General features: G+C 40.2%; 1 protein-coding gene across 3 annotated transcripts in view; it reads left to right on the top strand.

Annotated features, from left to right (window-relative positions):
• Positions 1–3,683: 3,683 nt before the first annotated feature.
• The window catches only part of LOC111976359 (formin-A-like), a 29,691-nt gene continuing 20,030 nt past the window's right edge, over positions 3,684–13,344 (top strand). Inside the window, exons 1-2 of one of the 3 annotated variants that reach the window (XM_024005143.2) lie at positions 3,684–6,105; positions 9,035–9,121. In XM_024005143.2, coding sequence (XP_023860911.1) covers positions 9,035–9,121 — 87 coding nt within the window. In that variant the 5' untranslated portion in view covers positions 3,684–6,105. Of the gene's footprint in view, positions 6,106–8,029; positions 9,122–13,344 lie in introns of those variants that run through there. The other 2 variants (XM_070448029.1, XM_024005142.2) reach the window with 2 other exon arrangements.

Genomic DNA, 13,344 nt, shown 5'->3' on the forward strand with positions numbered 1-13,344 from the left:
TAAGAGAAGCATACATTATTAGAGAGAGAGGATAGGCAGGGAGAGATCATTGAAGGCTGAGGAATGCAGAGAGTTTGATTGAAAGAGAGATATTTGCTGAGAGAGGAGGCTGATGGCTTTGGAGTAATTTACTGTGTTCGTTGTTGCTGGGAGTGGTTGGTATATTCTGGGGGAAGGGGAAGGCACCTAGGGAGTGCTTAGGCAAGAGGCCCGCGGGCATACATATACCCGTAGTATATTTACTGTCTAGGCACACTAGGTAAGACCTGGACGGACCACCCCCTGTATTTTGGTTAGGGCACCAGGTGGTGCTAAGTTAGGTAAGTTAAGTGGGTAGGCAGTTTAGATAGGAGAGGGGGATCTTTGATATTTACTTTCTTTGCTTTGGTTCCGTCCAGCCCCTTTTCCCCATATTACCGTGTAGGAAATAAATCCTAGTAAACGGTAAATTCTGCCTTTGTCGTCCTTTCTCCCACCTACAGTTCATACCTCTTTTGCTTCACMGGGAGTTGAGTTGCAGCAGGGTGTTGCGTTCCCTCTTCTCAGAGGCGTGCGTAACAATAAAATTGAGCACATAGCTATGCAATCTCCATAGACAAACATTGGCAGTAGAATGGCCTTACTGAAGAGCTCAGTGACTTTCAACGTGGCTCCGTCACAGGATGCCACCTTTCCAACAAGTCAGTTCGGCAAATTTCTGCCCTGCCCTGCTATTTCTATTTGCCATATATTTCAAACTGTGCTCTTTCAAAAAAAATCTTAACCTATATACGTTTTACAGACACAGTATGTTTTACATGAGTTATCTTGTTATTAGTACCAACCTTCAGCTCCCTTCAACCCCTCCCATCGATCTCTGAACACCATCCAGTTTTGATTTCTATTTGCCATATTTTTCAACTGTGCTGTGATGTTTCACAAAAGTTCTGAACCTTTCTATTCCCATTGTTTCTACAGATTGTACATTGAAAATATTTTTTTTTGCTAAAAGTATTATGTTACTGATGACTGACTAACTTTTCAGATCGCCCAGTAGTGCTATCTGCAGCGTTAGCGCCAGGTAAATATTGCAATTACGGCTAATTTACAGTTACGTCAAACAGTGAAGCCAGAATAACAGCAAAGTAACCGCATTTGCATTTGTTTAAGCTGTTTTCTACTTACATTTATTTGGATACATTTATAAGAATGAGCTAATGATGCACGATTTCACCTGGCATATAAAATGTGCACTCTTGTCAAGACACTGTTGTTCAGAGGAGCTAGCCAACAACACAGCTAACACAATCACTTCAAATTGAAGCTGGAAAGTCTGCAAACTAGCTGCATTTCATTTAGTTTTACCTGTTTTCTATTGACATTTCTTTGTATATGTCCATAAAAATTATGCTGATTCATGATTTCGACTGGCTGAGAAAAGCTGACTGCATGTCTGTCTCGCCCCGACTCCAGACCACTACACATTCATTACTATGGAACAGCTGGAGATCGAATTTTAAATATTGAAACAATGCTGCAAATGTCAGAGAAACTGACCGCAAGTTTTATACAAATCTGCGCTATTGAAAACCAATTGCTAGTCTAAAAGAAATGTCTAGATGCTTTTTACAGTGGAGATCGAGGTTATAAATTGTCTGGCTGGGCTGATGAGACAGCGGATTGCGCAGTGAGATGGAACAGAGTAAATAGGCATTTCAACATCATAGCTTTAGCCAGTGGTAACTTGTGGAATAGACACTGGCTGGAATGCGATTTTAACCAATCAGCATCCAGGATTAGACCCACCCGTTGTGTAAGTAGCCAATAACCACTGCTCAGGGCATGACCCGCTATTTTTCCAGCTATTACATAACAAACACACTGTGTTGGACTAAATTTATTAGAAAAATATGTCCCTATCAAAGCAACTTTGAGTGAAGCACATTTTATACAGCTAGTTAGCTTCCTGAAGTAGCAAGCAGATGATGTTTTGGGATTTAGCTTTAGCCAGTTGGATATGCTAGATCCTTTTATCTGTTTTATAGCTTATAAGGCTGTAAAGATCAGTTCTCTAATACAAGCAAAAGAGACTAGTTATCCTCATAGGATTATTCCATTAGATGTTTTACACAGAGAGAGCAACATCACCCAAGTCTCATATTCAAACACATCTCTCAGTTTTAAGAAGAAAAATTAGACTGTGCACTGTGTAGTGCCATCCCAGAGCTTGCCCTTCTTGTACTTTAAAATATGTGCTTAATTAATACGGTGATTGATTCGACACGAGAGCTCCCTAGTATGCTCTTATGTAAGTGTGTCTAATCAAGGTTGTGTTGAGAGCATTAATCTAGTTTGTCTAATTGATGACTGAGGATGTGTCCCAAATGGTACCCTGTTCCCTACAGCCCTATGGGCCCTAGCTAAAAGTAGTGCACTATGAAGTGATTAGGATGCCATTTGGGACGCACACTGAGAAATGACTGGATTTGTAATTCAAAAAACACCTGTGTCTCACTTCGCTCCCAGTGGGATACACTTTACATTTCCATATCCTAATTTGTCAGGATTAAAAAAAACTGTTTGGCGAAGAGCCAATAAACAAGCTAAATTCTCTGTTTCTAACACTTTCTGCTAAGGCTAAAGCCTCAATCACACCTACATCCTCATTGCGCATAATGGTACTCAGCATCACTTGGATATGTATGCTACCATTTCTGTCAAGCCGTCTACACATACAATTTGATGCATACGTTCGATAAATCCAATGTATACACCACACAGAAAGCACTGCAACTGCTGCGAGGCAAATGCAACGTTCCTTTGGAAATGTACTTCTGGTGTACCAAAACACAATGACGCTGTAGGTGTGATCGAGGCATAAGGCTAGGCAGGAACATAAACTCAGCAGAAAAAGAAARGTCCCTTTTTAGGACCCTGTCTTTCAAAGATAATTTGTAAAAATCCAAATAACTTCACAGATCTTCATTGTAAAGGGTTTCAACACTGTTTCCCATGCTTGTTCAATGAACCATAAACAATTAATGAACATGCACCTGTGGAACGGTCGTTAAGACACTTAACAGCATACAGACAGTAGGCAATTAAGGTCACAGTTATGAAAACTTAGGAAACAAAAGAGGCCTTTCTACTGACTCTGAAAAACACAAAAAGAAAGATGCCCAGTGTCCCTGCTCATCTGTGTGAACGTGCCTTAGGCATGCTGCAAGAAGGCATGAGGACTGCAGATGTGGCCAGGGCAATAAATTGCAATGTCCGTACTGTGAGACACTTAAGACAGCGCTACAGGGAGACAGGATGGACAGCTGATCATCCTCGCAGTGGCAGACCACGTGTAACAACACCTGCACAAGATCGGTATATCCGGACATCACACCTGTGGGACAGGTACAGGATGGCAACAACAACTGCCCGAGTTACACCAGGAACGCACAATCCCTCCATCAGTGCTCAGACTGTCCGCAATAGGCTGAAAGAGGCTGGACTGAGGGCTTTTAGGCCTGTTGGAAGGCAGGTGCTCACCAGACATCACCGGCAACAACATTGCCTATGGGCACAAACCCATGGTCTGGGGCGGTGTGTCACAGCATCATCGGACTGAGCTTGTTGTCATTGCAGGCAATCTCAACGCTGTGCGTTACAGGGAAGACATCCTCCTCCCTCATGACATGACCCTCCAGCATGACAATGCCACAAGCCAAACTGCTCGTTCTGTGTGTGATTTCCTGCAAGACAGGAATGTCAGTTTTCTGCCATGGCCAGCGAAGAGCCCGGATCTCAATCCCATTGAGACCTGGGACCTGTTGGATCAGAGGGTGAGGGCTAGGGCCATTCCCTCCAGAAATGTCCGGGAACTTGTGGATGCCTTGGTGGACGAGTGGAGTAACATCTCACAGCAAGAATGGGCAAATCTGGTGCAGTCCATGAGGAGGAGATGCACTGCAGTACTTAATGCAGCTGGTGGCCACACCAGAACCTGACTGTTGCTTTTGATTTTGACCCCCCCTTTGTTCAGGAACACATTATTCAATTTCTGTAAGCCACATGTTTGTGGAACTTGTTCAGTTTGTCTGTTGAATCATGTTCATACAAATATTTACACATGTTGAGTTTGCTGAAAATAAACGCAGTTGACAGTGAGAGGACGTTTCTTTTTTTGCTGAGTTTAGCAACATCAGGTCATGACTTTAAAGCGTAATATTTTATAGAACATCACCGCTCTTAAACACAATGTTGTAAGTGTAGTAATCATAAAATAAAGTTGAATGCTCTATTCATATTTTTAAAATGTCTTTATTTGTTTGGCATGTTCAATGGAATAAAGATTTTCAAACTCTTGATGCGTTTCGGATGCGTGGCCTTTGTCAAGGACGAAACGCGCCAGAGTTAAAATCTTTGTTCCATTGAACATGCCATACAAATGAAGGCATTTTAATTAATTATATGAAGAGTGCCTTGGTCCTCCGTTTATTTTTTATGACAAATTTAACCCTTTTACCAAAGAGKACCTTCTGTCTACAAAGACCTACCATTGTGTACCTTAGCAGGGCTTCCCTACCTTCTTTTTCTTGAACGCTGTATTATGTAATTTCGAATGTGACGTAAAAGCCTAGACCAAAACCCTCCGGTGAGGAATCATGTGTTATTTTGTGAAGGATTTTGTGAAGTCCATGAGCTGTAAGTGCTCTACCTTTTTAATGTAACAGTCGATTATCCTTTGTCATCACTGGATGTGACACATTTTGTCATGTTTAATTGCGACACAGACAGTGACATTTGAATAGAAAATAACTTCAGTCTTGATGTCACAAGACTTGACATATCAGTCCTGTCACATTACAGCCAAAGCAAATCGGTACATCAAGGGTCGTGACTGACTAACCACTATACTTGTACTTTTCAACATTTACTCAACATGTTCCATTTTCGTATTCAACGTTTCATCCAAGGTGTCACGTTCTGACCATAGTTCTTGTGTGTTTTCCTTGTTTTGTGTTGGTCAGGACGTGAGCTGGGTGGGCATTCTATGTTTTGTGTTTCTATGTGGGGATTGTTAATTGGCCTGATGTGGTTCTCAATCAGAGGCAGGTGTTTGTCATTGTCTCTGATTGGGAACCATATTAAGGTAGCCTGTTTCGTGTTGGGATTTGTGGGTGGTTYTTTCCTGTCTTTGTGTTTCTCTGCACCAGATAGCACTGTTTCGGTTTGCCACGTTTGTTATTTTGTATTTTTGTAAGTGTTCACGGTTTCGTCTATTAAACATGTTGAGCACTGGCTACGCTGCGTGTTGGTCCGATCCCTGCTACACCTCCTCTTCTCGTGAAGAGGAGGAAGGCTGCCGTTACACAAGGTGACATATTTAGGTGGGAAGAAAGGAAGGTAATAGAATATGTTTGTGGAGTGTTGTTTAGAACGGCCTTGTGATGTACAGTATGAAATACATATTATTTCTCCTTCCAGATGAGACCTCTTGCTTTGGAGCAGAATTATCCTCACGTAAAGAAGCGGAGTGCCGTGAGGACCCCGCACAACCGTGTCAGATTGGTGCTTTTTAATTCCTCCACTGACGGTCGACCTATCAAATTAAGACGAGGAGAATAGCATAGAAGCTCGCTGCCACATTACTTCTCAAACCCTAACCTTGAACTGGGTGTCACTCAATCAGTGCATGAATCCATCCCTGACTGCAGCATGTCACAACAATTCCATCCCATATGCTGTTTTTAGCATGGTAGTGTACTACTAATGAATTGTTTTCCTCCCAGGTAAAACAAAAATGTTCATTAGTTCAGATTTGATAGAATGCAAATGAGTGCACAACCCAAAGGCACTTGAGAGGAGAGAATTAATTCAAGCACCTTTTGTCTTCAAAATGCTTTTGTAGTTATTTAATTCCAAGTTTCAGGTAAAGTCAGAAAATCCATACATTTCTGACTGTCAAGAGAAAAGCTTTAATTTGTCATTGTTGATTTTGTTTATTTTTATTGCTCCCCCAGATATCTTCCTCAAAAGTTTCCCTGTGCAGCCAGGAGAACTGAAAGACAAACTGTTCTTGGTTAATGAGGTTGAGGGAGGCTTCTCTGATGAACAGATCACTTCCCTTAGGAGGTAAGAAGGGATTATGTCAGAAAAACACATCCATGTTGCAGATACATCTCGAATTTGGATACAACCGCAGTTGTCTGCACTGAGGAAAACAAAATATTCAGACCTGATGCAGGGATTTATCAAGTCCAATGCAGGGCACTAGTAAAACATTTTGCATGGTAGCCTACATGCACAAGCCCAGTAAGGGGTGTAGTTGGTAAAACATTAGGTTGTGTAACATCAAGTGTTATAAATGCAGGGTACATAAAGGGAACATACATGTACATACAGCAATGGATCCTAGTGAGACATGGCAAGTTAAGTTAGTGCCAGAACCTTTTTACCAGAGCAGACTACTAATGAAATTTTCATTAGCGAGGTTTTTGAGGAGATGGGCACTATTGAGTTTCTCTCAGCTGTTATACCGCTGGGTAAAATGCTTGTGTCGTGGGTCTCGGTCTTACGTCCTACCAGTTTACTCACTCAGTGCTTTATTTTGTGAGCTGCTGATCTGCTCAAGGAACGCTGATCTAATGTACCGCATAGAGGATTATATTTATTCTATGAAAACGTAATATCAATTTTAATGTGGCATGGCATGGGCCTCAGGAATACAATCTCTGACAGAAACCACTCCCCACTGGGCCTGCAGTATTAATGATCTGTGGCTATAGCTCTATAGATCTACTTCAACGACACAACCCTAGGCTCACGAAAAAGTACATCTTTGGTTTGGAGTTGAAACACACTCAAATGACAGAGGAAGCGAGGAGAAGAGAGTCCATTTTGGAAGATTCCCAGGCCTGGATCTGGGTTCAAACTCAGTGCAAGTGAATGAATGGATGGCTGTGGCCAGCATCAACGGTCATGCTGCTTTATAGGAGCTGACAGAGGCCATCTGAGCTACTTGGCTTTTAATCACTCCCCTTTCTCCAGGCCACTGGAAATCAGCTTAGCATATGGCTCTCAGACAAAGCCAGAGAGAGGGGGCATCACATAGCATGATCTTAAATGACACCCTGGCTTATTTTGTATGAAGCAGAGTGTGGTTTGTGAAAAAGTGTTTGTTGTATTTCACTTTAATTTATGCCTTATAAGTACAAAAGTGACTACTTTTATTCAATTGCCAAAGCCTCACTGCCATTCTGACTATGTATCACCACTATACTGACTGACTGAGGAATTATATTTTGCATAAATTATTATTTGATGTTGAAGAAGGATGAAATGCCACACTATAGATATCAGCCACTGTTTCGGTCTGAAGCAAAGCAGACCTACTCAACCCTGACATTGCTTATTGACTTATGACACAATCAAGTGGGACCTCTCTTATGACATGAAAGGGATTTATGTAGTGATTTATGTGTTAACAAAGAACTCCCACAGTGAAATGTTCCATTTATAGATGTCTACCTACGTCAGACGATGTGGAAATGTATAAATCCTATAAGGGGTCTGTGTCAGATCTGCATGTTGAGAAATGCTCACTAACAGGGATGTAAACAAATTTGTGCTCAACTTGAGAGAAATAATATTTTTGTGCGTGTGGAACATTTCTGGGATCTTTTTTTTTTTTCAGCTCATGAAACATAGGACCAACACTATTTACATGTTGTGTTTTTATTTATTTATTTATTTATGATGGAGGTAAGTGCCTTCGCATGCCATGCTTTCCATGACTCATGCTTTAATATACCTACTTATCACCTGCATCCTGGAAAAACCTTAATGTTGGCTAATTTTGATTTTGTTGACATAAATTGAAAGAAGCTCTTACTGTTCATGTGCTGTGCATGCTTCATGAGTCGAGGACCAATTTAATGATTCACAATACCCTGTGAATGTTTGAGGGGATATGATGGATCTACAAAATTAACCATATTTAACATTACTGGGAAAGTTTAAGGTTTTTCCAGGACGTTGATGTTATGTCATTTCGGCATCTACAATTTGCATGGTAATAATATGCACTTTCCTCTGACTCTCCTTGTCCTGCTGGATTGCTGCTGTGTCCTCAGTAACCTTTATCCTCCTCTCACACATACTATATGATGAGGGTTCTCACCTCTAGATACACTGTAAAAGTATCCCATGTGGTTGATGATGGGCAGAAGAGATGACAGGTGCTCCAGGGAGCAGGGTCAGCCAGCCATGTCCTTCTGGAGGTCTGATATGTTAGGAGGCATTGTGACAGTAACACCTCCCATGGTGAAACAGCTTAGCATTACAGTATGTGGATACCCTAGGCTCTATGGGAATGATGGGTAGTAGTGAGTCCCATTGCCATCCTTAGGATAACAGAAATGCTAAAAGTTGATCTTTCAAAACACACATTTAAACTCTTTTGTAAACATTTTGGAAGTATAGATCAGATTTTAGACAGCCAGCCTTTTAGACATCGAGCCTTGAAAAATATAATTCCTGATATATAGCTACATTTAGTCTGCCCTAAAACAGTAGATGAACAATCACAGACATAAAGAAGTAACCCCAACCCTAGCATATTTCACACATCCCCCATCAGACCAAGGCCCTTTGGCTTCTGAAGCCTTATGCACTTGAGCATGAGCTAGACGGTCGGCGTGACAACCCAGATGATTTATTAGAGGTTAGCAACTAAACCAAAGGTCGACGAGGCAGATCAGCCAATCATTTCAAAGTGTCAAGCATTCAGCCTCTGCTGAATCAGACTGAAGACGAGACGTCCCACAGCATTCCCACTAGCAGCCCAGGGGATCTTAGCTCTTAGATATAGCTGCTCTCCATGTCAAAGAAGACTTGAGGAGAGTATGTAAATAGGATGTGGGATATTGTGTTAGTGTGTGTGTGTGCGCGCTTGTTCGTGTGTATTTTTGTGTGGTGTGTGCGCGCATGCATGCGTGTGTGTGTGTGTACATTATGTGACTGTAATTTACTCATACTGTATAACTGCTTCAACCCATTACAGATGTGTAACATTCCTTACCTGAGCACCAGACTGGATCTGCTGACGACTCTGAGAGAGCTTCCCATAAGCATGGAGGATCTGCAGCCAGTGAGTTCACTTTGGCTCTGTCCCAATATCAACATTAGCATATCAAAACTAGCATGCTACTAAAGCAATGTATTGGACACAAGGTTCTCCCCAGGATTTTTTAACAAGGTGATGCTGCCATGTATGGCCTGGGGGAGGCCCTTTGAACGTTGTGTTTTTGAACACTTGTAACTGCCATTTCCTGCAATCTAGAGCAAAACATGGCTGTATTGGATAACAAATAGTGGCACAGCGCCTCTCTTACATTCTTTGAGGAGAACCCTGGGATTAATAACTCACTGTGACCGTTTGCTGTAGATGCAGATAGGTAGTGCATTCATTAGTGAATAGAGGTAGTGCATTCATTAGTGAATAGAGGTAGACTAGACTTGAGTAGAAGCAAAATACCTGCAGTACTTTCAGAAAGTATTCACACCCCTTGATTTTTTCCACATTTTGTTGTGTTCAGCCTGAATATAAAATGTATTACATTTAGATTTAGTTTCACTGATACCCCATAATGACAAAGTGGAATTTTGTTTTTAKATTTTTTGACAAATTGATTACAAATGAAAAGCTGAAATGTCTTTAGTCAATAAGCATTCACCCCCTTTGTTAAGGAAAGCCTAAATAAGTACAGGAGTAAAAATGTCAGTCACATAATAATTGTATGAACTCACTCTGTGTGCAATACTCGTGTTTACCATGATTTTTTTTATGACTCCCCTATCTCTTTACCACACATAAKATGATCTGTAAGGTCCCTCAGTTGATAAGTGAATTTCAAACACAGATTCAACCACAAAGACCAGGCAAATCCAACACAACACATCACTGAGTACTACTCTTCATATTTTCAAGCATGGTGGTGTCTGCATTATGTTATGGGTATGCTTGTCATTGGCAAGAAGTAGGGAGTTATTTGGGAATAAAGAAATGGAATAGAGCTAAGCACAGGCAAAGTCCTAAAATAAATCCTGGTTCAGTCTGCTTTCCAATGACACTGGGAGACAAATTCACCTTTCAGCAGGACAATAATTTTAAAAAAAACAAGGCCAAATATACACTGGAGTTGCTTACCAAGATGGTATTGAATGTCCCTGAGTGGCTGAGTGACTCAGAGGTATGAATACTTATGTAAATTAAATATTTCCATATTTCATTTTCAGGAATAGTTACAGTATCTAATCAAGATATATTCGTGTTTTATTTTAATAAAAAATATATAATTTTTCTTCCACTTTGACATTACAAGGTATTGTGTGTGGATCGTTCACAGAAAGTACTATTAAATCAAATTTAGTTCCACTTTAACATGACAAAATTTGTAAAAAGTCAAGGGGTGTGAATACTTTTTGAAGCCACTGTAAAAATGATTGGATGGGTGTATAAGATATTATCAGTACAATGTATTACATGGTATATATCATGTTGGCCTTTCAAAGATCCCCTGAAAGTTGAACTTTCCCCCACACATCATCACTCTCCCATCACTGGCACAACTTTCAACTGCAATTATTTTCTTTGTTGATCGTTTCCTCTGAAATGATCATGCCTTAACTTAACTGAATTGTGTTTCATCAAGAAGTTGCATTGTATGACAATTTATTTCAGCAATGCAGCTGGAATAGGTTAACAGCGCAATATATACAAAATATATACAGTGGGGKAAAAAAGTATTTAGTCAGCCACCAATTGTGCAAGTTCTCCCACTTAAAAAGATGAGAGAGGCCTGTAATTTTCATCATAGGTACACTTCAACTATGACAGACAAAATGAGAAAAAAGAATCCAGAAAATCACATTGTAGGATTTTTTATGAATTTATTTGCAAATTATGGTGGAAAATAAGTATTTGGTGAATAACAAAAGTTTATCTCAATACTCTTTGTTAGCAATGACAGAGGTCAAACGTTTTCTGTAAATCTTCACAAGGTTTTCACACACTGTTGCTGGTATTTTGGCCCATTCCTCCATGCAGATCTCCTCTAGAGCAGTGATGTTTTGGGGCTGTTGCTGGGCAACACGGACTTTCAACTCCCTCCAAAGATTTATGGGGTTGAGATCTGGAGACTGGCTAGCCCTCCAGACCTTGAAATGTTTCTTACGAAGCCACTCCTTCGTTGCCCGGGCGGTGTGTTTGGGATCATTGTCATACTGAAAGACCCAGCCACGTTTCATCTTCAATGCCCTTGCTGATGGAAGGAGGTTTTCACTCAAAATCTCACGATACATGGCCCATTCATTCTGTCCTTTCACGATCAGTCGTCCTGGTCCTTTGCAGAAAAACAGCCCCAAAGCATGATGTTTCCACCCCCATGCTTCACAGTAGGTATGGTGTTCTTTGGATGCAACTCAGCATTCTTTGTCCTCAAACACGACGAGTTGAGTTTACCAAAAAGTTATATTTTGGTTTCATCTGACCATATGACATTCTCCCAATTCTTCTTCTGGATCATCCAAATGCTCTCTGCAAACTTCAGATGGGCTGGACATGTACTGGTTCAGTGATACCCATCCCAGATCCGGGAGCATCCCTCAATCAAAAAAGCTGACTAGCATAGCCTAGCCTAACGGGACAGGGATATCATATAATATAATTTTCATGAAATCACAAGTCCAATACAGCAAATGAAAGATAAACATCTTGTGAATCCAGCTATCATTTCCGATTTTTAAAATGTTTTACAGCGAAAACACTATGTATTTCTATTAGCTAACCACAATAGCCAAAGACTCAACCGCATATTTTCACCATGTTTCTACCGCATAGGTAGCTATCACAAAACCGACCAAATACAGATATAATTAGTCACTAACCAAGAAACAACTTCATCAGATGACGGTCTTATAACATGTTATACAATACATTTATGTTTTGTTCGAAAAATGTGCATATTTGAGGTATAAATCATAGTTTTACATTGCAGCTACCATCACAAATAGCACCGAAGCAGCCAGAATAATTACAGAGAGCAACGTGAAATACCTAAATACTCATCATAAAACATTTATGAAAATTACATGGTGTACAGCAAATGAAAGATAAACATCTTGTGAATCCATCCAATATTTCCGATTTTTTAAGTGTTTTACAACGAAAACACAATATATATTTCTATTAGCTCACTACAGTAGCCAAACACACAATGCAATTTACTCCCCGCCAAAATAGCTTGCACAAAACTGACAAAATAGAGATCAAATTAATCACTAACCTTGAACAAATTCATCAGATGACAGTTTGTTTTGACAGTATGTTTTGTTCGAAAATGTGCATATTTAGAGCTACAAATCCTGATTATACATTGTGAATACGTAGCATTGATTCACCAGAATCTCCAGAGATATTTTGGACACTCACCTAATCTGACCAAAGAACTCATCATAAACTTTACATAAAAATACCGGTTGTATGGCAAATGAAAGATACACTGGTTCTTAATGCAACCGCCGTGTTAGATTAAAAAAAATAACTTTACCATAACAAACAGCTTGCGTTATTGCGAGACAGCGCTCGCCAAAACGGCAGAGAATAGGAATCAACATTTTCCACAGAAATACGAAATAACATCATAAATTGTTCTTACTTTTGCTGAGCTTCCATCAGAATCTTGTACAAGGAGTCCTTGGTCCAGAATAAATCGTTGTTTGGTTTTAGAATGTCCTTTTCTTCTGTCGAATTCGCGCCACAATGCTAGCCAAGATTGATAACGTTCCCATCTTCTCTCTATGCAAAGAACGGAAAAGTCCCAATAAACGTTGAATAATCTGATAAAACTCGGTTGAAAAAACATACTTTACGATGTTATTATCACATGTATCAAATAAAATCAGAGCCGGAGATATTCGCCGTGTAAACCGAACGCTTATCAGAAGACAATATCGAGGTGCTACGCGTGCCTTGGTAGAGAAAGGAAATTCCTGACCTGCCACTCCAAAAGCTCTTGTTCGACCTCAGATCAAGCTAGACACCCCATTCCACCTTCCACTGCCTGTTGACATCTAGTGGAAGGCGTATGAAGTGCATGTATATCGATAAATATAAGRCAGTTGAATAGGCAAAATGGGTTAGGGTTAGGGTTTTCAGAATTTTCACTTCCTGTCTGGAAGTTTGCTGCCAAATGAGTTCTGTTTTACTCACAGATATAATTCAAACAGTTTTAGAAACTTTAGTGTTTTCTATCCAATAGTATAATAATATGCATATTGTATGATCTAGAAATAGAGAAAGGCCGTTTAAAT

This window comes from Salvelinus sp. IW2-2015, linkage group LG17, assembly GCF_002910315.2.
Source record: "Salvelinus sp. IW2-2015 linkage group LG17, ASM291031v2, whole genome shotgun sequence".
Taxonomy (NCBI): Eukaryota; Metazoa; Chordata; class Actinopteri; order Salmoniformes; family Salmonidae; genus Salvelinus; species Salvelinus sp. IW2-2015.